Source organism: Platichthys flesus, chromosome 15 (genome assembly GCF_949316205.1).
Source record: "Platichthys flesus chromosome 15, fPlaFle2.1, whole genome shotgun sequence".
NCBI classification, from domain to species: domain Eukaryota; kingdom Metazoa; phylum Chordata; class Actinopteri; order Pleuronectiformes; family Pleuronectidae; genus Platichthys; species Platichthys flesus.
Genome location: NC_084959.1, coordinates 520964 through 544788, shown reverse-complemented (window position 1 = coordinate 544788; position 23825 = coordinate 520964). Strand labels below are relative to the sequence as shown.

Sequence of the window (23825 nt, the reverse complement as noted above, 5' to 3'; positions counted from 1 at the left end):
ACACAGCTGGCCGCGCTGTCTGCGGGTGGAAACTGCAGCCGTCAATGCCGGAACCTCGTCCTCCAACGTCGGCTGCAAGGACTCCACGGCCACACTATGCACGGAGACGTTCCTCGAAGTCAGCAGGATCCGGTCCGCCTGCTCAGCCAATCCACGGAAGTCGCCGGCCGCCAAACAAGAAGAGTTGGCGAGGGCTGCGCGCACCTGCAGCGGGAGCTGGCGCAGAAAGATGTGCGGGAAAAGGAAATCATCATCCTCGGAGCCAAGCAACGACAGCATCTCGTCCATCAGGTCCACTGCCGAACCATCGGCCAAACCGGGAAGCGACAGTAGCTTGTCCGCTCTCTCCGCGGCTGACAAGCTGTAGCGCCGGAGGAGAAGTCGGTCGCGGAAGCTGCGGCGCCATGGTCGTTGTGGAGACACGGTCCACGGGCGCCGGGGAAGAAAATACGTCTTCCCCCGATGAGGAAGGGACACTATCCTCCTCTACCTCGAACATGTCCAAAAAACGGGGTCACCAATGTGGCAAGACAAGGAAAGGCAGAGACGCAGGTACTGTTTACTGTCGTTTATTCAGTAGCAAGGAAGAACTAGCACATGTTCCCCATACGGGAAGTATATATAGCTACAGCCTCTAACATTACCCATTAACCCACTGGGTGAGAGGACACACCCATGAGTGCACGCCACAACGTTTTCTATTGGGAGCAGGTACAGGGAAACTAAAATGGGACCAGGAATCGAACCTCTCTCTGTCTGAGAGCCTCTAAGGGCAGCTCCAGATCTGCCCGTCTCCGATAAAGCTGCTCGGACAGAGGCTTGATGCTTCTCTAGCTGAGCTACGATGCTGAGGAAGGGGATGCTAGCAGGAGAAGCTAACTGACTGTAGCTCAGTGGTGAGACCTGATGCTCGATCATCTCAGCAGTCAAGTGTTGGAATGTAATGTTGATTGTATATAATCATCAAGTTAAGGCAAGGTATGCTATGCTATGCTATGCTATGCTATGCTATGCTATGCTATGCTATGCTATGCTATGCTATGAATCGACCCAAAGGCTCCTTGTATGTGTGACTAACTTTGACCTGACAGCCAGGAGGCCTCAGCCAATGAGAGGCGCTCATAGCTGAACACACGGGTTTGGACACTCGTAACTTTATACACACCAGTGAGTGTCTGAAGATACGTGGCGCGTTGTGGTTTGTGAGTCTGATGTGTTGATCCAGATGCTTCTCACGTTTGGAAGCTGTCCTGTAGTCCATCTTTATTTGAAGTTATTGGCACAGAGACCTTGAGGACTGACTGGATGTCCATGTCTTTGTGATCTAAAGGGACATGCTCATTGTGAATTGAATGCCCTCTTCCATCATTCACCAGAGAGATAGACGTTCCTCTAAGACATCACATGACCATGATGCTGGAGAACAGTGCAGAGATGATGCAGAAGGTGTCAGCCAGCTGCTGGTGTCACGTGATGTGAGGGTTCATATACCGTGTGAGGACAGAAGGACGCTGCAGACAAGCTCTGCTCACATGGAAACCAGAGGAGCCTCAACCAGGCGTCTCCACTGACAGCCCCTCGTTACTGTTGTGGGAATACGAGCGAGAAGAAATGTGTGTTACTGCTTCATTGATTAACAGGTTCATGTGATGCTGGAGTAAAATGTTGAGTGCAAATCTCTCTCTGACCAATGTCACAGCTGGAGACCAGTATCAGAGTTTACTGGAGAGACTGCTGTTCTCCACTGTGACCTCTGTGCCCTGCTGCATCTTCCTCTTCATTAATGTCACCATGTTGTTCACCCTGAGGAGCAAAGCAGTGTTTTGTGAGTCCTCTCGTTACATCCTCCTGTTCAACCTCCTGCTGGCCGACACCATGCAGATGACACTGAGTCAGTTAATGTTTATAATCGTTGTCTGTAGAACACGGCTGTTGTATCCTGTGTGTGGTCTTCTGGTCATGCTCACTAAGCTCACAAACGAAGTCTCACCTCTCACTCTGGTGGTGATGTCTCTGGAGAGATATGTAGCTGTGTGCCACCCGATGCGACACGCCTCCATTGTCACCTCCACAAACACAGCACTGGCCATCATGGTGGTTTGGGCCATTAGTTCACTGAACGTCCTCGTCCGGGTTCTGTTGCTGTTAGATTTCCCGTTTGAAGACCTGGACACTCTGCAGATGAAAGACTTTTGCTCGGACATTGCTATGTTGCTCGGGCCCGTGTCTGATGATTATGACAGAGCTTTCGTTTCTTTTGTGTTTGTCTTAGCGGCTGCAGTGATCACGTCCACCTACATCGGTGTGATGGTGGCAGCCAGGTCAGCGTCTGCAGACAAAGCTTCAGCTCGTAAAGCTCGTAACACGCTGCTGCTGCATCTGGTGCAGCTGGGCCTCAGCCTCTCCTCCACCGTCTACAACCCAATCCTCACAGCTGTTTCTAGACGTGTAAAAAGATTAGTATTTGTGCGCCTGCAAAATGTTTTTTATGTTTGCATTTTTATTTTCCCCAGATGTCTGAGTTCTCTCATCTATGGCATCAGAGATCAGACCATCAGACCTGCTCTCACGTTTTATCTCTGCTGTCGACTCAAAGTCCTTCGGACCAACACGAGGGTCTCAGCCTCGTAAAGTGGCCTTATTCACTGTTTTAGCATCTGATAGAAAGAAACTGACTAAAAAAAGCTTGTAATTTATTTCATGTCTCACAGCTCCACCAACAAACCCCTTGTTGTAACACCTCGTGCTGTTTGACTGTTTGACTGTAATATGTACGTTTGAATGGACAGCATTCACAACAGACTCTGGGCATCCACACAAATCTTAATATAATGTCATGTATTTTATTACTTAATACAAACACAGTATAAATAAAACCAAGTAGCCGCTGAGTTTGATGAGTTATGGTTTGTGATTGTCTCGTCCTCCAAAGAGAGTTGTTGTGGTAATTTACATGTGCTATGTCCTGAAAACAGGTTCATATTATATTATATATATGTTTATCATATTTATGTCATAAATGCTTTCTAAATATTAACTTTTAATTCTAATGATTTTGCAACTTTTTTTTTGCTTGAAATGCTCCATAAATATATATTATTATAATAATCCACAGCATAGTGTCACATGCTGTCTTTCTCTTATTTCATTCTCTTATATATTTTGCAAAAAATATAAGATTCGATAGCTGAATGTATTTAAATTGAAATTGATATAGATGCTGCATGAATTCAGAAAAATGCAGATATTATATTCAGATCACTGCGGCAGTTTTCTGAAAGGTGCAGGTCTCCCAGGAGGGAACAAAGGAAATATATTACAAAGTGAAATGAGTTTGTACAAACCAATAACAGTGACATGCCATTTCATCATAAATAATAATGATATTCATATTTATAATATAAGTATTAAAAAAAGAATAGAAATATTAATAATGAAAGTACTTTTTAATATTATTATTAACATTTTAATATTCCCACAGCGTCTTCAGTTGTGTACTGTCCTGTTTCTGACCACTTACAGCGTGGTCACGTGTCAGAGTCATGTGAACTCCTGTGCAGCTGATATACAGACGGTGGGAACGTGTTCCCTCAGCAGAGCTGCTCACACTCAGACACACACTGACCTGCTAATGATCTGCACAGGGAAATGTGAATGCTTTTGGGTTTTGGATGCAACTCGACGAGCCTCTTTGTGTTCTTTCAACTGTTCTCAGAATACAGGGGACATATGAAGATGTTTATTGTGCTGTTGTTTTCCAGCTGCATCAACAGGCTCTAGCTCTTCATGTGGTTAGTGCTTCTTTGAGATGTCAGGTACAGCTCAAACCAACATTACTTCTTCTTCTCGTGTGGCGTTTCGGGAGCGAGTGATGATGGGCACTGTGACCTCTGTGCCCTGCTGCATCTTCCTCTTCATTAATGTCACCATGTTGTTCACCCTGAGGAGCAAAGCAGTGTTTTGTGAGTCCTCTCGTTACATCCTCCTGTTCAACCTCCTGCTGGCCGACACCATACAGATGACACTGGGCCAGTTAATGTACATTTTGTCTGTCTGTAACGAACGGCTGACGTATCCTGTGTGTGGTCTTCTGGTCATGCTCACTATTTTCACAAATGAAGTCTCCCCTCTCACTCTGGTGGTGATGTCTCTGGAGAGATATGTAGCTGTGTGCCACCCGATGCGACACACCTCCATCGTCACCTCCACAAACACAGCACTGGCCATCATGGTGGTTTGGGCCATTAGTTCACTGAACATTCTCGTCCACATTGTGTTGCTGTTAGATTTCCCGTTTGAAGACCTGGACACTCTGGTAATGAAAGACTTTTGTGGAGTCCTTGTCATGTTTCTTGGGTCGATGTCTGAAGATTATGACAGAGCTTTCGTTTCTTTTGTGTTTGTATCAGCGGCTGCAGTGATCACGTCCACCTACATCGGTGTGATGGTGGCAGCCAGGTCAGCGTCTGCAGACAAAGCTTCAGCTCGTAAAGCTCGTAACACGCTGCTGCTGCATCTGGCGCAGCTGGGCCTCAGCCTCTTATCAACTATACACAACTCTGTCGTTGGATCCATTGCAAGGGTTGTGACAAGGCCAGTACTTATAATCATCCTGAATACTTTATACGTGCTCGTCATCATGCTCCCCAGATGTCTGAGTTCTCTCATCTATGGGCTCAGAGATAAGACCATCAGACCTGTGCTCTTCTACCATCTGTGCTGTGGACTGAAACTCAAACCTCGGGTCTCACCCTGACACATGTATTCACTTGTTAAACTCATGCTGCTTGTCAAATGCTCAGGTTTCTCTCTGGCTCAGTCGGGTTCAGACAGAAAATGGACCCGAGCTGATCAGAGGCCTCAGATGGTACAGAGAAAGAGAATAGGTGTGCACCAGACTGAATAGGAGTAGGAAGAGACGAGTGAAGGAGGAAAAAAGCTGAACGAGGATGAAGGGAGGTGGGGTGTGATGAGAGAGGAAGAAGAATAGAGAGAGGGGAGAAAAAAGGCTGAGTCAGACGGATGTATTGTGGAGGTGTGGTTCAGATATGACCCTGATCCTATGTTTACTAGTTCACTTCATGAGGCATTAACATTTCAAGTTGCATCATCCTGGTCTAATGTTCCTCCAGAAACGTTTCAGATTGTCTTTAAAGAAAGGTTCTGTGCTGTATCACCACAACATGAAATAAAATGATTTCATATCACCTTTGTGTTGGTCTTCATGGTGTCACATGTTTTCAGTTCATTTAAAATTGAGTTGTTAAATCTGGATTATTTTCATGTTCAGACCCGAGAATTGACCCTAACCCCCCCCCCCCCCTCCCGTGACCTCAACATTTATCAAACAAGTGTTTCATCCATAGACTGTTTATTAAAAGGTTTTATCCCTCTATGTTCATTCATTCTCCACCACTTACACTGTTCAGTGATTTCTTTCACTGGTCAAGATAATATTTAACTCATCTGAAGGTTGAGATTTTTGTGTATTAGATGCAGCTAAAGTAAATAAACTCAATCAGTCATAAGTCTAATGAATCCAAGCAAAAGCTTGTGTCCACAGTGAACGTGCACAGTCAAGGGGAACAGGATGCACCGGATCCGGCCCTGGATAGTTCCAGGAGCAAAATCCTTTAATACACTTGTTTTCAGTTTTGATGAAAAGCTAAATTTCAAAGTAAAATGTTAACATTATTGATAAGAATGATGAGAACTGAGGATGTCCCATTCCTCTGCCACGGCCCGACAGGCTCTTTATGAAACCACATTTAAATTCACTAGCTCAAGATTTGTATTCAGATCTGCACCAGATTACACAAACATAAATATCATCGCCATAAATATGAATAGTTCTCAGAGAAATCTGTGGAAATGTTGAACTCTTTTCTCACTTTGTTAAGGAAAGTGAGAAGCAATCCTTGATCTGGACTCAAAGTTTACCAAGTACCCTGTGCCGTGCCCCACTCCGGGCTTTTTATGTAATCCTGTTTTTGTATCATCATCTCCGTAATAAAATACACAGAGTAAATTAATGAACTTTTGACATTTTGAGAATTAGAAGCAAGAATTAGGCACCTTGTACAGTTGGTACTTGTTATTTTTTATACACATACAGTCTTTTAGTTTAGTATTTTTAACCTTGTTCGTGTTTTTTCTTTTGGATTTTGTTCCAAAACGAAGTAAAATCTGAATAAAGTTGATCAAATAAAGGATTGATCAAGAGTGTCGGACGCAGTGACATCCAGGAGGAGGCAGCAGTGAGTCTCAGTGGACACCAGCTGCCCTGAAACGTAGAAGAAGAGGCAGTGTGACGTCAGGCAGTGCGCAGACGGTTTTCCCTCGTTGACTCGAAGCTTCAGATGATCCCGATGTTCCGTTAAAACGCGTCAGTGTTCGAAGTTTCAGCGCAGACACCGCGTCGCGTTCACCGCTGGAGGTAGAGGAGTGAGGCAGCAGCTGTGGTTCTTCACGTGTGCGCTGCTCGTCCGCCGAGCTGTGCTACCTAGCTAGCGGCGGAGCTAGCAGGCTAACGTTAGCCTGACAGCGGGTAACTTTGAACAGTGTCAGAGCGGCGGTGAGTGTCCGATAATAGGCTCAGTGTGTGTGCCTGCGTGTATATACATGTTCACTGTGTGTGTGAGAGGCAGGAGTTGTGTGACTAATGGCTCGGGTGTGAGTTGTGTTTGCGGTGCTATCGTTTTGTTAGCAGGAGCGGAAATGGTTTTGCTGCCGGAGTTCCACTTTAACTGGTGATGTCTTTATTCCGAATGTTGATGGTCGCTCGCTGATTCGTCCTCTTCACAAACTGTGTGTGCGCGCGTGCGGTGATCTGCTGAAGGTGTCGTTTGAATCAAACGACACCCCATCACGTGTTCATGTGACGTGTTCGCGTCACATTAAAACAACAATATCAAATATTAGATATCCAATAAAAGACGTGACCCGGAACGGAGAGGATGAGGTGAATTAGCTTCTGGCCTGTGACCTCATGATGACCTCAGCTGGATGCATAGGATGTTCTCCAGGAGGAGCCTCACTTATCTGAGGACTTGTCTGTCGTGGTTTGTGTAACGCAGGTGATTGTGTGTAATCAACAGATGATCTGTCTGAAGTGTGTTGTCAACATGACGTGTGTCACGAGGCAAATCTGAAGCGAGTTCACTTCATCACGTCGTTTCCAATCCTTTCAAGTTTTTTATAAGAGATCGATTATTTGAGATTGTTGTCAACGTGACGCGGACACGTCACATTAACTCGTGATAGAGTTTTGTGTGAAGTTTATTTCACACACACACACACACGGTTTGTGAAAAGCACGAGTCTGCAACAGACCATCAACATCTGTGATGAAGACAACATATCACCAGTTAAAGTGGACCACCCGCTTGTGTGTACATTGTGTCTCATCCGGTTCCGCCTCCCGGTGGTTCCGGTGGGCTCGACGGATCTCTGATGACACAGCTCGCTACACGTGGAGTCCGGTAACGACTCAGAACCGAGGAGCCGAACTTCTCCTCGGATCTGAGACGAGTTCAAACTTCACGTGTCTGATTTCCTCTTGATTCGGGGACAGTGATCCCGTTTTAGTTCAGGTCTGAGGTATTTGTACTTCACTCAAGTATTTCCATGTTACTTCTACTTCAATGCAAACAAATTCCTTAAAAATTTAAAAGTGAAGGGCGCATTGAGTTTTGAGTTATTTAGTTTGAGATCAAAGGAGGTGGAGTTTTGGTTTTTGATGCAAATATCTTTTGAAATTGTTCAAAGCTAAACAAACTACTTCAGTGTAGTTAATTTAAACTTTAAAATACGTATTTTTTGTAGATTATGGCCTGATATATCTTTGTCCGTTTTTCATTTTAAACTGTGTCCACTCGCTCACCGGTAAGCTTCCAGACGTTGTTTTCTCACCTGGACTCACTCTGACATTTGAGCAGGAGGCTGCAGGAGAATAAAGTTCATGTTTGTCTCCAGGCAGAAGACTTCGTTCCTGTTAACCGGGCAAGATGTTCAACAAGTCATTCGGAACTCCCTTCGGTGGAGGAACAGGGGGCTTTGGCAACGCTTCCACCTTCGGACAACAAAGTAAGTTTCCTTGTTTCTAATAACTTGATTTAATTCCAACCCACAGCAGCCTTAGGTGGAGCGCTTTCTCACAGGCCATCTAAATGATGGTTCCACATGAAGCTGTTAAGCATAGGAACTAAAAACCCCAAATCGACCAAACCAAAAACCCACGTTGCTTATAAAATCAGATAATTGTCTGACAACTGTAATTATAAAATATGTGGGATTAACGGAGGTGGGTGTTTATTTCAATCAGTGAAGTCTGATTCACAAACAGAAAAACCCCAACAAACAAGTGATGGTGATGTGAATGTGCTCTCAGCTCTAACTGTGGGAACAGTGGGAGAAAGCTTCTGTTTTTCCGGTGATTTAAAGCGTCACTCAGTGTCGTGTCAAACCGTCGCGTGAACTGTTTATCTGCAGACACAGGCTTTGGGGCGGCAGGAGGATTTGGGGCTTCTACGTTCGGGACGACCACCAACACTGGAGGACTGTTTGGTTCCACACAGAATAAACCTGGTTTGTCAGCTCTTGTCTCATTTTCTCCACGTTCTAGTTACATTTCTTTATTTAAAGTGCTTTGTGTTGCCTCCTTGAAACTTATCTGAAGATTCCCAGTTTGGTCTGAACTGAGTTAAACTCAACTGAGGCCAGCTGTGGATTTACACTTGAACAACTCCTGAAGACTATTTGTTGAAATGTTCTGCACAAAAAAGTTTTAAAGTGTAGAACTTGGTTTGAAGACGTGTAAATGAACTTGAATCTGCTCCTGTCTCTTTCCCCCAGGCGGTCTGTTTGGATCGAGTACGTTCACTCAACCGGCGACTTCCGCACCGAGCACCGGCTTCGGCTTCGGTGCAGCGAGCGGCACCTCCACCAGCTTGTTTGGCAACACGGGAACAGGCACCAGCACCGGCCTCTTCTCCCAGCAGAATAATGCCTTCAGTGCCAACAAACCCACCTCTTTTGGAAGTGAGTCACACCTTTTTCTTAAAGGGTGATTTTATTTATTCAGATGAAAAAACAGAGATTCTTGCTGGGTTAAAAGTTTGACCTTTTAAACAGTTCAATTCATCCAATTTCTTCTGTTCCTTTATACCCATGGTGCATTTCATGATTAATTAGTATGCACTGACACGAATGTGATGTTTATGGTATGGATCTGAATAAAACCAGACTGGTTTCTCTGAGTCTGAACTGAAGAAGACGAGAGGTAAACGTCTTCAGGAGCCTCAAGCGAGTCCAGTTTCCGTTGTGCTGCTCAGAAACACGGTTTTCACACACTGTCGCATTAATGCAGCGTCTACCTGAAATGTTGCAGATAAAAGATTCTGCTCATAAATCATCAGAGAACTGCCGACAGGTTTAATGTCCAGTTGACATTTGGATAAATTAATGTGGCCTCTCTTCTGTCGTCCAGGCTTTGGGACGAGCACCAGCAGCGGCGGCGGCGGGCTCTTCGGAGCCACCAACACCGCCTCCAACCCGTTCGGTGGAACGAGCTCTCTGTTCGGAGGAGGCGCTGGGTTCCCCGCGGCACAGCAGCCGGGAACAACCGTGAAATTCAATGTGAGTAAATCTGATGCGACAAGAAGGAACCGGTTCTGATCCGGTGACTCTGGTTTGTACCACAAACCTAATCGTTTTTGTTCACATTGGAAAAACAAGGCAAGGCTTTATGAGACAGTCCAGAATGAATGAGGGCCCAAATACATGTATAGATGATGGAGAAACTTTTCCAGGATCTGAAAGGTTTTTATACTATGAATTGACAAAAGTATTTAACTTGTAGCTTCAAATGGAATCTGCAGTTACAGATGTTAATTTCCTCACAATGAAATACCAGTTTAACGGTTTACAATCTGTATGTTTCTTGTTTTAAAAGAGTGAACAGAGCGTTAACAGGTCTTTGTTCTCATTCAGCCTCCAATAGGAAATGACACGATGGTGAAAGCTGGTGTGACCACGAGCATCAACACCAAACACCAGTGCATCACGGCCATGAAGGAGTACGAGAACAAATCCCTGGAGGTGAGTCTGAAGGTCGACACCCGACCCGCTGGGTTTGACAGGTTTGATTTGACCGAACTCTCCTGTTAATGTCCGTGGAGGATTCAGAGAATACGTTCAAATGAATAATCTGCTAATTGGTTCAAGCGATTTGTTTGAGTAACTTTTTTGTGCGATATCGATATTAGAGGCTAATAAGTTTCATAATACCAATATATATATATATATAAAAAAAATGCATTTAAAATGTATTCGTGATTCCTGAGATGACGTTCTCAAACACAAAGTGTAATTGGGGTTTAATATTTTACTTTTTACCCATAAACTGTATTATAAATAAAAAGAAAATACAAATGCAACCAAATATAGAACTTTAATGTAGAAAATACAAATCTTTAACATAAGACGTCAACATGAATTCCCTTCTTTCCAGGCCTTGTTTATACCGTAAAACAAGTTTTCATATCCCAAACATTCACACACATTTAGATAAATGTGTGTGAACCCGTCTCTGTTGATGATCTGAGGATCTGACTTGTTGTCTCTCCGGTTTCTCTGCAGGAGTTGAGATTTGAGGATTACACAGCGGGCAGGAAAGGACAGACCAATCAGATGGCTGCAGCGACGAGCAGCTTGTTCAGTGCGACCGCAGCCGCGCCCAGTGCCACCACTGGCCTGTTTGGTGCCACGGCCCCCAACACCAGCTTCTCCTTCGGACAGAATAAAGGCACCTTCGGAGCAGGTGAGTGATGACAACAGAGCCTGCCTAGGGTCCATGTGATCACCACATGGATCAGAAGCCTTCTTGTCTGCTTCTATTTTATTTGTAGAAAAGATTTAAAGTCTCCTCAAAGAAGCTTAGTGTAAATTAGAGCAGGTGAAATGACGCTCTGTGTTTGTCTCCTCTTTAGCAGCGCCTGCCGGGTTCGGTGCGCCCACCAGCGGCCTGTTCACCCAGCCGCCACAGCAACCAGCCGCCAGCCTCTTCAAGCCGTTCGGTCAGACGACCACCGCGCCGAACACCGGCTTCTCCTTCGGTAACACCAACACCATGGGACAGGCCAACACCAGCACCATGGTGAGTCATTCAGGTTCTTTACGCAGCTTCTCTCATACTTAAACGTCCATCCGGCAAAGATTTAAAAACAAGCGAATCGACTTTAATAATGATATTTCAAGCATCAGCTGTTGCTTCACCCTCAAACTGTTCTGTCTGAGGGAACACGTGAACATGTCTGGTGTCTCTCGGCCGCACTGCAGGGTTTGTTTGGGAGCACGGCACAGCCTCAGACGGGCGGGTTGTTCGGCGCCGCTCAGACCAGCACGGCTGCCGGCTTCGGGACGGGCACTGGGCTGTTTGGACAAACCAACACCGGGTTTGGAAACGTTGGCACACAGGTACAAAGAAAACCAGGGATTACTCTCAGTGTCAGAACAGAAACAGACAATAACACAAGGTTCTTTGTCTGGGTCAGAATCAACAGTTTCTGTTGAACTGATGATTATGTCAATAAGTTCTGTGTTGGCCACTTGAGCGAGTCACTTCCTGTGACTCGTCAGGTCCCTGAAAGTCTCAGGATGTGGAGCACAGAGAGAGACATGTTTGTTTTCACTCTTCCTGTCTCGTCTCCATCAGCAGAGTTTATTCGGTAATAAAACGGCCGGATTCGGCACCACCACCACCAGCGCTCCCTCCTTCGGCACCGGCACTGGACTCTTTGGCAACAAGCCGGCTCTCACGCTGGGAACCGGAACCAACACCTCTACCTTTGGTGAGTGATGTGTTTGTTGACAACACAGCAAGAAAAAAAGCATTGTTGTTCATCTGAGGGTGACCGTGGCTGCAACACCAATCAACTCTGATCGCTTGTTTGTTGGTGGAGGTTTCGGAGCGAATCCGGCTGCAGGGAGTCTGTTTGGAAACAAACCGGCCACAGGTGGACTGGGCACTGGACTGGGAACCAGCTTTGGAGCAGGTAAGACACAAACCATGAAGTCAACATGATACGAAGAAGAAGGATCTTACTCATAGAATGTGTATTGAAATAATATCTTAAAGTTAGTCTTAAAACAGACTAACTGCCTGTGAGAGATTATTGTTTGCACAATTATCTTTAAATCGTTCTAAAATAAAAACGATCGTATTTAAGAACAATCATTCTTTTGGCCGTGGAAGTCCAGAAGTCTTCTACCTCATCATGATGCAAGTTGGTGATATGAGTTGATAACGTATGGTGGCAGGAAAAATGTGGCAGAGAAAAATGTTTTATGTTTAATAACTTACTGAGTTAAGTGCTATTTACTTTATGTTTCTATATTTAGAAATCTTTGTTAATTAATGAAAACATTTCAGATGTCTTATTTCTCTATAACACAATCTACTTTTATCATTTATTTTGAAACAAAGTGCAGGTTTCACACTGTTCTCACAAACATGATTGTAACACATCTGTGTGTGTTCAGCAGTAGGAACAGGACAGACGTCTCTGTTTGGAAACAACCAGAACAAACTGGGAACCACGCTGGGAACCATGGGATCATTCGGAACGACAGCATTCAACAGTGGAACCAGCACGATGGGGTTCGGAGCTCCACAGCAACCAGTCGGTGAGACAGACTAACGACATCCTGACTTTTACTTTGGTGTTAATAGTGAGTTCTTAGTGTTGGTGATGGCAGTGTATGATTTGGTTTGTTTTTTCTTTTCTGCAGCGCTCACTGATCCCAGTGCAGCGGCGGCTCAGCAGGCCATGCTGCAGCAGCAGCTCAGCGTTCTGGCGTATTCACCGTACGGAGACTCGCCGCTGTTCAGGAACCCGCTGTCCGACCCCAAGAAGAAAGAGGAGGTGAGTTTCTTCTGGAGTTACACAAGCTGCTGCTCTTTTGTCGCTCTGCGGATTGAAACAAATTCACATCATCTCCTCTTTTTCTATTCATAGCGTCTGAAACCAACCAATCCCACGGCCCAGAAGGCTCTGACCACACCCACCCACTACAAGCTGACCCCTCGACCTGCGACCAGGGTCCGCCCTAAATCGCTGACGTCAGCCGGCTCCTCCAAGTCGCAGCTCTTCGACGGCCTTGATGATGACGAGCCCTCGCTCACCAACGGAGCCTTCGTGCCCAGGTACCGTTCTGATGCCATGGTCACATGTGAGAATGTGGTCCTTACTGGTGGGAAGCTCCAGGTGTTTGGATCAGCGTGGAGCCTCACTACAAACTTGTGTGTGTCTGTGTGTTGTCCACAGAAAGAGTATAAAGAAACTTGTGTTGAAGAACCTGAACAGCAGTCAGTACAGCAGTCAGCCGGAGACGGAGACAGACGACCTCGCTTCACCCCCCGAGTATCCACAGAACGGACACAGGTGCACACACATTCATTACAGCTGCTTCAGAAGCTTGTGGTTAACAAACACCTTCATCTGATTCAATATGAAACCATCAATTAGGGTGGAAACTTAAAGTCCAGTTGGGAGAAAGTCTCATAGAGAAGTTGTTGGTTCAGAGGATGAAACAAGTGATTGGTCCAGATATAAATATGGTGCTGCGGGTGCTATGAAATAATCTGTCCATTTAGATATGCTCAATGATAGCAGGTAGTTGAAATGGTTCATCTCAAATTGCCCACAAGCTTGAGACTTTATTTTGATTAACTCTTTTTTTTTTTTTGTATTTAATCTCCTATGGTTCTGTCTGTAGCCTCATGGAGGAGGAGGAGGAGGTGCTGGGGGGCACTGGCAGCCAGGCAGACGATGACCCGGAGGTCACCCAGTTCTACGTTAACCCCATCGCCAAGCCCATCCCACAGGGCCGCGCCCAGACCAGCCTGCAGGACACCATCAGTGACCTGAACATGCACAAAGCGGCGAGGAGCGGCCTGGAGGTCAGCGGCTCCACTCCTGGAAGCTTCCACTTTATCATAACTGTTTAACATTTCTAGCACAGACCAACTAACTTAGTTAATAAAGATCATTTTCTTTCAGTTTGAATTGAACTGTCACAGATTCGATATTTGTTCATTGTGTTGAAAGTCAAATGATAACATGTGTTCCTGTGTGTGGATACTCAGCTGAGCAGTGAGGACGTGTTGGCGTCTCTGGGGGAGGAGTCTCTGCAGGAGGAGAGAGAGGACGAGCAACAGGAAATTCAACAGTCTCCTCATCCAGCAGGTTAGACGGACCACAGGCTACCAGCAGGGGGCAGCCCCACCGGTAGTTTCTGTAGATGTCTGAGAAAACCAACAGGACTGGTGATCACTGGGGAACGACTCTCAGACCGACTCTGTTTTCTGTCGTTCAGGCATCGTCCTCAACCGAGTGGGTTACTACACCATCCCCTCCATGAAGGACCTGGCTGACATGACGGACGAGCACGGAGAGTGTTTGGTGGAAAACTTTACCATCGGCAGGAAAGGTAAAGTTAACACTCGATGAACTGAGCTCAGCTAATGTTAAAGATAAATCTCCTCGTGTCATTGTTTGATTTCATTTGACATTAACACGCTTCAGTCAAACTCAGCCACTCGTATCACACGGCCTCTTATTGGCCCGGCGTCTCACCACTCAGCTGATTGGCCCTCACAGGTTATGGCTCCATCTTCTTCCCCGGTGAGGTGAACGTGAGTGGGCTGAACCTTGACGAGATCGTCCACTTCAGACGCAAGGAGGTCATCGTGTACCCGGATGACAAAAACAAGCCGCTGGAGGGGGAGGGGCTTAACAGGTTAGTCTACAATCCTTCTGCTGTGTGGGATGGTGTCTAGCGGGGGGAGGGGTCATTGAGCTCAAGTCCTCATCTCATGTCGTCACTTTGTGCGTAGACGAGCCGAGGTCACCCTGGATGGCGTTTGGCCAAATGACAAAACGACCTGTACTCAGATCAGGAGCCCCGAGCGTCTGGCCGACATGAACTACGAGGGTCGGCTGGAGAAGGCCTCGCGCAAACAGGGAGCGCGTTTCCTGGAGTACAGAACTGAGACGGGGTCCTGGGTGTTCGAGGTCAGTGACTGTCAGGATGTCATCAGAGCGAATCACATCTTTCAGGTGATTCTCAGGTGTGACAGACTCCTCCCCCTCCTCTCTCAGGTGGCCCACTTCTCGAAGTACGGCCTCCAGGATTCTGACGAGGACGAGGACCTCCCTCTGAAAACCGACCCCAAAAAGTTGAAGACCATGATGACAGCTCCTCCATCCAAGCTACAGCAGCAAGCTCCGCCCTCCCAGCATCAGGTGGCGCCACAGGCTCAGGTAGAGCAGCCTGCGCCCATCCACACAGTTCATCCTTTGTCGTCGCCGTCCACAGTGATAAAAGGAACATTTCACTAAAACTAGGATTTCATTCAGAATCGGAAGTTCTGTGGATGTTTCTTTGGTTGTTACCTCTTCCTCTCGTCGTACAGTCATGAAGCTCAGATATCCTGGACATGACTGCTGCCACTTGACATTGGACATCGTGCAGTAGTGATTGGGAAGTCGTGGTATCAAGGTCCCGTCCATAGATGCACTCAACCAATCCTCAGTCAGTGTCAGCTGTCAATCATAACATCTCAGTCTGTTATATCATAATAATAATAAGAATACATTTTATTTGGAGGCGCCTTTCAAGTCACCCAAGGTCACCTTACCATACAATAGTACAGGATAAAAACAACAATACATTAAAGATAAAAACAACATTAAAACAGAACATCAACATAAAAACAAGTAGATCATAATAATAATATCATAAAGTTAGTGATTCAAACCAAACTGATTAGAAACACATCAACGAGATAAGAATGACCTGAAATGACAGATTTATTGATCTACTTGGATTATTTTAGATTGGTCCCAACCGTTAACATGGAGGTGTTTCTGAACATTACCGCAGCTCGCCATCAGGGGGCAGTCCAGAAGATTAGTCTTTATTTTTCGGGAGCTGTTGCGTCGTCCGTCTCGATTTGGTCTAAGGTTGAATTCTGGTTCGTGCTGGGTTCATTTGAGCTCACGAGCAGCGGTCGATCAGTTTCACATATAAATCTATTAAGCTGGATTTTATGCTATAAAAATGCTTTATAAATAAATGTTATTATATTATAATCATCACAACGTCATCTCACTTAGCAGGAAACAACAGTTTTCTGTTATTTCAGGACTCCTTGAAATCATAAACATTTTAGGGATTTGAGTAAAAAAAAATCTTTATGTACAGACAAATTTGATACAAAATATAAAATAAGGTTATTTTTACTATCGTCTCTGTAGAGCAACATGCATTCAAGCCTCTTCTCTTAAAGCTTCACACCTCGGGCTCAAACCAGTCTCCTAATCCTCTTTCTTTCTTTTTGAGGGGGGGCTGTAGTGGGTGCTTCAGAAGAAGCGGGGGGGTGGGAATTGGTGGGTTTTATTAAATCTTTGACATTTGGAGGCGCTGATGTTTGGACTGTGATTCAGTGTCTGTTTGAGAAACGTTCTCATGATGAAAACTAAACTCCCTGAGAATCTTTGATGTTTTCATTGTGATGTATTAAAATGAGCTCATGGTTTGAATGATTTTATAAGACCTTCTTCAGCAGGAATCTCCAGCCTGCTTCAAGTCAAGTGACAAACTCTTTGTTTTTTTCATCTAACATTAAATAAAGTGATCGAAAAGGATTTTGAATCTTTGTTCTGTAAAGTTTGTTTGAAGAACAAACGATGATAAAAATCTGATGTGGTCAAATTTCTTTAAACTTAAAAACTTCCAGTTTGGTTTTTAATTTAGTTTCAGAGGAGGAACTCTTCAGTGTTTGGGTTTGGTTCATGTGATTTATCCCCTCACTCTCCGGCACACTCAGGAGCCACGAGTCTGATCATCATGATCAATGTTCACTGTCTGCCTCTTTCTTCAGTCCACTGTGGTGGATCCTCCCAGTGGCGTGGCGGAGCTGGACAGCGACATGGCCGACATCACCCAGAGCTTCCCGACAGAGAGCATGCTGGGAGCGGAGGAGGACAGCGACCTGCCCGGGGAGACGGACACGACAGGCAGGAAGCTCGGAGGATTGACCTCTGCTGAGCTCGATGGTATCTCTGCCTCCAGCCACATCGCGTCAACGTTGGGCATCAACCCGCACACGCTCCAGGTAGAGACCACAGTCCACGGACAGGAAGTTCATCACGACACCAGAATAAACGTGGAGCTTTGTTCTTTCTGCAGATCATGAAGGCCTCCCTGTTTGCTGAGGACGAGGAGGAGAGCGATTTGTTCCAGGGCCGAGGAGCGATGAAGGTTTCCACCGAGGTCTCGTCCCCTCGCATCGTTCTGCCCGGAGCTCAGAGCCGGACCTCTGGTACACAGCTGTCCGGTGTCAGTAAACTTATTGGTTAACTGCAAGTTGTTATTTCATGAGGGTAAAACAGTGTTAATCTCTCTCTCTCCCAGTGGGTGGTCTTCTTCAGGCTCGTTTTACCTCCGGCCTCCTCTCTCAGCTCTCAGACTCTCCTCAGCCTCCTCGGTCCGGGGCGTCCCTGAAGTCGGGCGACAACACCCGCTCATTACACTGGGCAGCACAGGGTCCCTCCTTCCTGCTGCCCCCCCGAACCCCAGAGCCGTCCATCAGGACGGTTGGCGTGCGGCGCCTGGGGGGCCCTGTCCCTCTCAAAGAGTCGGTCACTTTGGGGAAGGTTGGTGTGTTTTATGCATCTGTTCACACTACACAACTTCCTGTCAGATGTGGGGCGTTTCAGTTGTGAGTTCATACTACACAACTGTTGACAGAGGGTCACACCTCCTCCCGGCTCGGAACGCTGAACGTTACTGCCTCCAGTGGTGACACTGAAAAATAATACAACAAATAAAGACCTGTAACACTAATGAGTGGGTTCGTTTCCCAGGGGAAACTGATGATGGACGTCGGGCTGTTCAAGGGTCGGTCCTTCCGTGTTGGTTGGGGTCCTGGCTGGATGCTGGCGCACTGTGGAGAACGGCTCAGTTCACCGGGCTCTAAACAGCTCGACCACAAAGACCTGAGCTCCAAGACCGACTTCAGCTTCCTACCAAAACCTGCCAGGAATAAACCGTAAGACAGAAAACAAATACGATCTATGATATTATATTTTCTCTAAAGGAAAATTGAACGTGGTTCTTATCGTCTCCTGCAGACTCGTGGAAAGCCCCTACAAGGTGACGCTGGAGCAGCTGGTCGGTCTGGAGCCTCAGGTGACGAAGACCGGGGAGGGAGAGGATGAAGAGAGCCAGACAGTGCTGCAGCGCCCCCTGGAGATCTGCCTGGAGCACAGCACCATCAGCACCACAGACTCCTCCCCCTGCCCTCTGGTGCGACCACAGACTGGTGTGGCAGCGCTGCACCAGTACGCCAAGTGGATCACCGAGCTGAAGGACACGCAGGGGGACGCAGACCGTAAGACAAACAGTAACTTAAATAAGAGTGGAGCTGTGTTCTATAGGAAAAGATCAAGCTCTGATGGTGTCACTTCTCCACATTTGACTCTCTGACCTCTGACCTCCAGCTCTCCTGGGCCACTGGGCCGAGGTGTGGACCCTGTGTGAGGCTCTTTGGGGCCGGCTGGGCCCCGCCGACCAAGAGCCAGACATCGAGACACAAAGTGACTATGAGCAGCAGTTGGAGAGACGGCGGACCTTCTCTGCCTGGCTGTCCCGTGGCGCCACCTGCAGGGTGGAGGAGGAGGTGGCTCTGGCCGGGAAGGGTCGCCACACGGAGGCCATCTTCAGCTACCTGACGGGCAACCGCATCAGTGAGGCGTGTCGAGTCGCACAGCGGGAAGGTGAGCAGCAAACTAGACATTGAGCTCTTAACTCTTTTCTCTCGGGCGACTTGAGATCAAATTCAACACGATGTCCGTTGTGCTCTTGGTCTTCAGGTGACCATCGGTTGTCCCTGCTGCTGTCTCAGGCCCTGGGCTCTCAGTACTGTCGTGACCTGCTGGCTCTTCAGCTCGCCGACTGGAACCGCATGCAGACCGACAGCTACCTGCCAGAGGAACGACTTCGCATCTTCACGCTCCTGGCAGGGAAACCTGTACGACCCCTTTTGACTTTGATCGTGTTAGAACAGAAACGGTAGCTTTACTGAACAAGCGGCTTGTTTCAGATTAGAGCAAAGCGATGAGGACATGGAGACAGTTGGTGATTGTGTGGTTCAGAGTGGTGTGTGAAGCTGTTTCCTGTTGTCCCTGCAGGTGTGGCAGTCGTCGGACTCCGTGGTGAACGTCTGCTCACAGTTGGACTGGAAACGCTGCGTGGCCGTCCACCTCTGGTTCATGTTGCCCCCGACTGCCTCCATGGCCGATGCCCTCGCTAAATATGAAGCTGCCTTCCAGGTCAGCGGCTGTGTTTCTTTTTACATTTTATTCGTAGTTAAGTTAAACACTTAAAGAACCAGACTTCCTGCTCCTTCCTCCACTGATCATCATTTCTTCATTCCTGCTGCAGGGCTCATGTGAGGGGGGTAAGTACGCCTGTGCCCCCCTGCCTCCTTACCTGGAGGCGGAGAAGATGGACATGGAGGAGGAGGAGGAGGAGGAGGAGTCCAAACGACCTCTGTACGACCTCTGTTTCCATCTGCTCAAACTCTACAGTGACAGGTAAACAGGAGTAAATGAATCCACAGGTTGATGTGATATGAGTAAAACGTCCTTTAGACCCTGAGTGTCCCGTGTGTCCTCCTGCAGACACTACAGTCTGCAGCAGCTGCTGGATCCTCTCACCGTCACCTGGGAGCGTCTGGATTACCGTCTGAGCTGGCACCTGTGGGGCGTCCTGCAGTCGCTGCACTACAGCCACCTGAGCGCCTCACGCCAGGGACTCCTCCACGCCAGCTACGCCGCCCAGCTGGAGAGCGCCGGCCTCTGGCACATGGCCGTCTTTATCCTCCTGCACATCCCCGACCACGCGTACGTTCACACCTCCTTACACCACGGCCACATAATGTCAGGTGTTTCAGTTTGTTCCTTTTGATTCCTGTGGAGAGCTGCTTCACGGTTTGTCACGTGACTGAAGCCGATGTTCCTCCTGCAGCAGCGTCAGTGTTCTGTTGTAGCAGCGCAGAGTGAGACGTGTCTCTGAACCTCCTCGTCCCTGAAGACAAATAACTAAACTATATTTTCTCTGCGTCTCCAGTCAGCGGGAACGAGCCGTCAGAGAGATGTTGACCCTCCACTGCCCCCTGCAGGAGACGGACGAGTCTGTCCGGAGGGAGCGCTTCCTAACGGAGAGACTGCTGATCCCAGAGCAGTGGATCCACGAGGCCAAGGCCACACGAGCACACCGAGACGCAAACCGACACCAGGAGGCGCTGCATCTGTACCGGGCCGGATACTGGAACCAGTGTCACCGGCTGCTGATCCAACACCTGGCTTCAGGTCGGACTTCAATAAAGACCCCAATGAGTTTAAGTTATTTAATTTTTTTTTTAAATGCTGATTCTTTTTCCTGTAGACTGCATCATCAACGACAACCACGACTACCTGCTGGAGTTCCTGGAGGGGCTGGCGGTCCCTGAACACAGCACCAGCATCCAGGACTGGGACACTGCAGGGAGGGTTTACCTGGACTACATCAGGGTCATCAAGACTCTGCAGGACATCCAGCAGGTTGTTTGTGTTTGTGTGTTTGTGTGTTTGTGTGCGTGTGTGTGTGTGTGTGTGTGTGTGTCTCTCTCTCTCTCTCTGTGGGTGTCTGTAAATCAAATTATAAAATATTTTTTCCAGTGAGTTTGTCACTTAAGAGAAGTTAAAAAATATATAATAAAAGATGTAAATCAAATATCAAAGTAAATCCTATATATATATATTTATATATATATAAAAATACAGTAGGACTTTTATTGTGACGTGCAGGAAGTGTTGACTGTAACACTGACTCTCTATTAATGAGTCAAGTAACTGTAGTGTAATAAAGTAACTGAGTAGAGGCACTAATGTCGTGTCCTGGTCCTCAGATGGAACACGCTGGTTACGAGCTCGAGCGGCTGTACACCGACGTGACGTCTCTCTGCGGCAGAATCGAACTCCTGCCCTGCAGGACGGCCAGGGACCGGCTCGCCCAATCAGGTGAGGGCTCCGCAGTGATCCACTTTAGAAGAGACCGCAGCTCTCGCTCCAAATCAACATCTGTCCCCTGATTGGCTGAAGTTAGATGAACAGGTGGAAGAAGTTATGTTGTTGATTCAGTGTGACATCACTTCCTGGAGATGACATCAGAGCAGAACCTCACGAGCTGATCAGTCGAACATGTGAAGTCGACATTTCTACGACGGAAAGCTGCTGCTCGGACTGATCCTCCTCCTCCTCCTCCTCCCTTCTCCCTCCTCCTCCTCCTCCTCCCTTCTCCCTCCTCCTCCTCCTCCTCCTCCCTTCTCCCTCCTCCTCCTCCCTTCTCCCTCCTCCTCCTCCCTCCTCCCTTCTCCTCCTCCTCCTCCTCCTCCTCCCTTCTCCCTCCTCCTCCCTTCTCCCTCCTCCTCCTCCTCCTCCCTCCTCCCTTCTCCTCCTCCTCCTCCTCCTCCCTTCTCCCTTCTCCCTCCACCTCCCTCCTTCTCCCTCCTCCTCCCTTCTCCCTCCTTCTCCCTCCTCCTCCCTTCTCCCTCCTTCTCCCTCCTCCTCCCTTCTCCCTCCCTCTCCCTCCTCCTCCCTCTTTCTCCATCCCTCCTTCCTTCTCCATCCCTCCTTCCTTCTCCCTCCTCCTCCCTTCTCCCTCCCTCTCCCTCCTCCTCCCTCTTTCTCCATCCCTCCTTCCTTCTCCCTCCTCCTCCCTTCTCCCTCCTTCTCCCTCCTCCTCCCTTCTCCCTCCCTCTCCCTCCTCCTCCCTCTTTCTCCATCCCTCCTTCCTTCTCCCTCCTCCTCCCTTCTCCCTCCCTCTCCCTCCTCCTCCCTCTTTCTCCATCCCTCCTTCCTTCTCCCTCCTCCTCCCTTCTCCCTCCTCCTCCTCCCTTCTCCCTCCTCCTCCCTCCTTCTCCCTCCACCTCACTCCCTCTCCATCCTCCTCCCTCCTTCTCCCTCCTCCTCCCTTCTCCCTCCTCCTCCTCCCTCCTCCATCCTCCTCCCTCCTCCTCCCTCTTTCTCCATCCCTCCTCCTCCCTCTTTCTCCATCCCTCCTCCTCCCTCTTTCTCCATCCCTCCTCCTCCCTCTTTCTCCATCCCTCCTTCCTTCTCCCTCCCTCCTTCCTTCTCCCTCCCTCCTTCCTTCTCCCTCCTCCCTTCTCCCTCCTCCTCCTCCCTTCTCCCTCCTCCTCCCTCCTTCTCCCTCCACCTCACTCCCTCTCCATCCTCCTCCCTCCTTCTCCCTCCTCCTCCATCCACCTCCCTCCTCCTCCCTTCTCCCTCCACCTCCCTCCCTCTCCATCCTTCTCCCTCCACCTCCCTCCTCCTTCTCTCTCCCTCCACCTCCCTCTTTCACTATCCCTCCTTCTCCCTCCACCTCCCTCCTTTTCTCGCCACCTCCCTCCTTCTCTCTCCTCCTCCCTCCCTTCTCCTCCACATCCCTCCTTCTCCCTTCGCCACCTCCCTTATCCCTCCTTCTCCCTTATCCCTCCTTCTCCCTCCCTCCTCCTTCTCCCTCCCTCCTCCCTCTCCGTCCCTCCTCCCTCCTCGCTGCTCCCTCTCTCTCCCTGTGCAGAAATGGCGAAGCGTGTGTCCAACATCCTGCGTGCGGTGCTGAGTCTGCAGCAGGGCGACTCGGCGTCCGACTCCCTCGGCATCCCGCTCGCCCAGCTGGCGCCTCACATCACCCGCCTGCCGATGCCGGAGGACTACACGCTGGAGGAGCTGCGAGGCCTCACGCAGTCGTACCTTCGGCAGCTCATCATCAGCCAATGAGAGCGCAGAACGAGAGCAGAGACTGTCATGGCCGACGTCCTGACGACGCAGAGAGAATCGATTCGTCGGTTCCTCTGCGTCTGTTTGAGCTGCTTCAGTTTCTCTAGCAGGAAAAAAACTAAGCTCCGCTGAATCGTCATGAAACAACAACAGGAAGTGAGTCCGAGCTTTTTCACATTTTAATCGGTGGAAACTTTCTATTTGGTTTCAAATTTCTGGTTAAAAATGTCCACTTCTCAAGTCTTCATTTGTGGAACTAAAGATATTTTCCAACAGTCGATGAATCTGCTGGTTTGTTGGGACGTGAATCAGAAACCTTGGTAACAAACTGACCAGTGAAGACGAGGTGAACCTCGATTGGTTCGTTTGATCAGCTGATCTTTGTTTCCAGGAACATGTAACTCTGAATCACTGGTTTGACCTCTGACCCAGACAGGCTCCGCCTCACAGATCATCTTTTCAAAGATGTGGTTTTATAAGTGACAGCAGCGTCTGTTGATGTGTTGATATGTGAATAAAGATGGTGGACGAGCGGCGACGTCCAGCAAACGACTCCACGTGTGGAGTGAAAAATGTCTGACATCTATTTTTGTAGATCTTTGCGTTTTCAGTTTGAATGTAAACGTAACGTGTGAAAGTGAAAAACAATTTATTCAGTGAAGAGTTTCGCTCAAAAGTTTAAATACACATTTTATATTTTTGGAGAATCAAACAGGATATTTTTATTCTCCACAAACTGGAGGCAGCTCTTCACTGATCGATGATCATTTCTTTTCTGTTGCAGACAAACTCATGTTGCCAATTGTGTTTCTTTTTTTTCAAAGTAAAAATCAATTTCCCTGTTTCTCGTTCTCTGAAAAATGTGTGTGCATGTTTACCAATGATTGTTTATTTTTAATAAAGTTGAGTAGAATGAAAGATGGTTTGTTTTTTTTT

At 47.8% G+C, this 23825-nt stretch overlaps 3 protein-coding genes across 10 annotated transcripts; all 3 read left to right on the top strand.

Moving 5' to 3' along the window:
* The first annotated feature begins 1662 nt into the window (after positions 1-1662).
* On the top strand, positions 1663-2631 carry LOC133969809 (odorant receptor 131-2-like). The gene has a single exon (XM_062406507.1). The coding sequence runs from the start codon at positions 1663-1665 to the stop codon at positions 2629-2631; it is 969 nt and encodes a 322-aa protein (XP_062262491.1).
* Positions 2632-3808: 1177 nt separating this feature from the next.
* LOC133969965 (odorant receptor 131-2-like) lies at positions 3809-4756 on the top strand. Its single transcript, XM_062406719.1, has one exon. The coding sequence runs from the start codon at positions 3809-3811 to the stop codon at positions 4754-4756; it is 948 nt and encodes a 315-aa protein (XP_062262703.1).
* Positions 4757-6307: 1551 nt separating this feature from the next.
* On the top strand, positions 6308-23807 carry nup98 (nucleoporin 98 and 96 precursor). 8 transcript variants are annotated; one of them, XM_062405713.1, is made up of 35 exons: positions 6308-6436; positions 7975-8085; positions 8491-8586; positions 8854-9039; positions 9488-9636; positions 9991-10098; positions 10639-10819; positions 10989-11155; positions 11338-11475; positions 11714-11849; positions 11961-12053; positions 12541-12684; positions 12790-12923; positions 13017-13204; positions 13326-13442; positions 13777-13960; positions 14147-14246; positions 14377-14490; positions 14661-14799; positions 14897-15074; positions 15162-15323; positions 16946-17179; positions 17254-17386; positions 17479-17720; positions 17931-18115; positions 18198-18457; positions 18567-18842; positions 18939-19096; positions 19257-19397; positions 19510-19661; positions 19749-19970; positions 20197-20438; positions 20515-20669; positions 21017-21128; positions 22690-23807. In XM_062405713.1, exons 2-35 carry the CDS (start codon positions 8007-8009, stop codon positions 22887-22889), a joined length of 5505 nt encoding a protein of 1834 aa, XP_062261697.1. In that variant the 5' UTR covers positions 6308-6436; positions 7975-8006; the 3' UTR covers positions 22890-23807. The 8 variants fall into 8 exon arrangements, with proteins under 8 accessions (XP_062261697.1, XP_062261703.1, XP_062261702.1 ...); XM_062405719.1 differs by having other exon boundaries at positions 6308-6574; positions 10992-11155; positions 11717-11849; XM_062405718.1 differs by having other exon boundaries at positions 6308-6574; positions 10992-11155; positions 12544-12684.
* The last annotated feature ends 18 nt before the right edge of the window (positions 23808-23825 follow it).